The following is a 2055-nucleotide window of genomic DNA, read 5'->3' as shown; positions in this document are numbered from 1 at the left end:
TAAATACCCTGTGGCAAAGTACCCCTTGAGCTGCAGGACCAGGAGAGATCTGCTGTGAGTGCGGGCTGAGAAAGAATTCCAGCTTTCTGACACCTCCAGTTCCATCAGGGAATTCACTCCGGCTGATTTTGGTATCAGGGTCTTGGGGGGAGCCCTGGGGACATTTGAGGGAGGGACATGGGACTGGGGTGGCAGACTGGGGTCATGGGGGGCTCCAGGGGGACCTTGTGGGGACCGGGAGTGATCCCCAGATTTGGGTTGGGGTCCCGGAGTGACGCTAAAGGGGTCATGGGACTGGGAGCAGCATTGGGTTGTGGGACAGGGCTGAGGGGCACACTGAGGTGGGTGAGGGAGTAGCTTTAAAATTTTCATTGAGTTTTCATGAAGGGCCTGGGTCACAAGAGGTCTAAGAGGTGTGGGAGCAGGATTGAGTTCCTGGGGAGCACTGGGGGGACCCCAGAAGGGTAAACACAGGACTGGGTTTGGGAGTGGAGAGTGGTGGAACACTGAGAGGACATTGGGGAGGTCAGGCATAGTTCCCAGGGTTTGGCTTGGGGAACATCAGAGGGTATAGGGTTACACAAGGGAGGAAGGGACATGGTACTGGGAATGGGGTTGTGGGTCTTGTGTGCACTGGGACAACACTGGAAGACACAAAAGATAAGCCCAGAGGGAGCATTGTCGGAGTGGGATGGGGGTCATGGTGGGAAATGTTGGGGGATAGAGAGTGACCCCAGAATTTGGATCAAGTTCTTGGGGGTCACCAGGGGGACACCAGTGGTTGGGGACTTGTGATCATGGGAGTGGGATTATTGTGCTGGGGTTCTGAGGGACATTGGGGAGTCCAGGAATAACCCCAGGATTTGGGCTCAGCATGCCAGGATGTGTCCGCAGGTCTTCTGGCCTGAACTGCCCCTCAGCTCTACCTCAGGCTGACACCAGGGCCCCTCCTCAGCCCGTCATAGAGAAACCCTTCCCATGTACACCCATGTGCCCTTATTGTCCCCTGAGCATGTCCCTCTTGGTCCCCCAGTGTCCCACGCTGCTCCTGGTGGCCCCTCCCCGCCATGGCCCTCCTGGCTCACACCCTGGCACTGCTGGCAATGACCGTGGCCACCATGGCCACCGTGGCCATCAAGGTGGTGCCCCTGGACATGGCCCAGGACTCCTTCGATGACCAGTACCGGGGCTGTGGCCCTGCCATGACCAAGGCATTGCCATCCATCTACAAATTTGAGCTCCAGAAGAATCCTCTCTTTGCCAAGACCTGGGTGAAGGCCGAGACTGAGTGGCGCAAGCGGGGCTCCCATGTGTCCCCTCTGGCGTCCTCAGCCCAGGCCATTGCTGTCATGGCTTACTCAACAAAGGACATTTACAAGGACTTCAACGCGGCCGTGCGTGCAGCTGGGCACTCTCGCCAGGAATACCGGAAAAACTTCCACTTCAAAACGCTGCATTTCCTGCTGACCCAGGCACTGGTGACACTGAGGCAGGCTCAGAACGGGCAGTGTCGCCACGTGTTTCGGGGTGTGCATGATGTCCAGTTCCAGGCACGGAGTGGCCAGAAGGTCCGGTTTGGTCAATTCACATCAACGTCCCGGAGCAGAGAGGTTGCCAAGAAGTACGGGACGAACACCCTGTTTGAGATTCACACGTGCCATGGTGTGGACATCCAGGCTTTTTCCTTCTATCTGAGCAACCAAGAGGTGCTGATCCCTCCATACGAAACCTTTGAGGTCACCAAAGTCATCCGGATTGGGAAGAGGACATGGATCAGTCTCCGCTCCACCGGGACCTTCAGCAAACACAACTGCGCGTGGCTGTGAGGTGACAGCACAGGGGACATCCTGGGGGAATGGTGACACCCATAATAAGGCACAGGGGACAATGACTTTCACTGGGGATGTGGGAACAGGGGCATTCACTGTAGGTGGGGGGACAAGGAAGTCCACAGGTGGAGACACTAACTGTGGACAGGGGACACCCATGACAGGGCACAGGGAGCGGAGACACTCACTGAGAGTTAGGGGACAGAGACATGCCATGCTAGGGACA

General features: G+C 57.1%; 1 protein-coding gene across 1 annotated transcript; it reads left to right on the top strand.

The window, feature by feature from the left end:
* The first annotated feature begins 1067 nt into the window (after positions 1-1067).
* LOC119696999 (NAD(P)(+)--arginine ADP-ribosyltransferase 2-like) lies at positions 1068-1826 on the top strand. The gene has a single exon (XM_038126970.1). The coding sequence runs from the start codon at positions 1068-1070 to the stop codon at positions 1824-1826; it is 759 nt and encodes a 252-aa protein (XP_037982898.1).
* Positions 1827-2055: the final 229 nt, after the last annotated feature.

This window comes from Motacilla alba, chromosome 2, assembly GCF_015832195.1.
Source record: "Motacilla alba alba isolate MOTALB_02 chromosome 2, Motacilla_alba_V1.0_pri, whole genome shotgun sequence".
Taxonomy (NCBI): domain Eukaryota; kingdom Metazoa; phylum Chordata; class Aves; order Passeriformes; family Motacillidae; genus Motacilla; species Motacilla alba.
This window is presented reverse-complemented; position numbering and strand designations above follow the sequence as displayed.

Coding starts and splice junctions, on each gene's coding strand:
- LOC119696999 (XM_038126970.1), top strand. CDS start 1,068: ATGGCCCTCCTGGCTCACACCCTGGCACTGCTGGCAATGACCGTGGCC.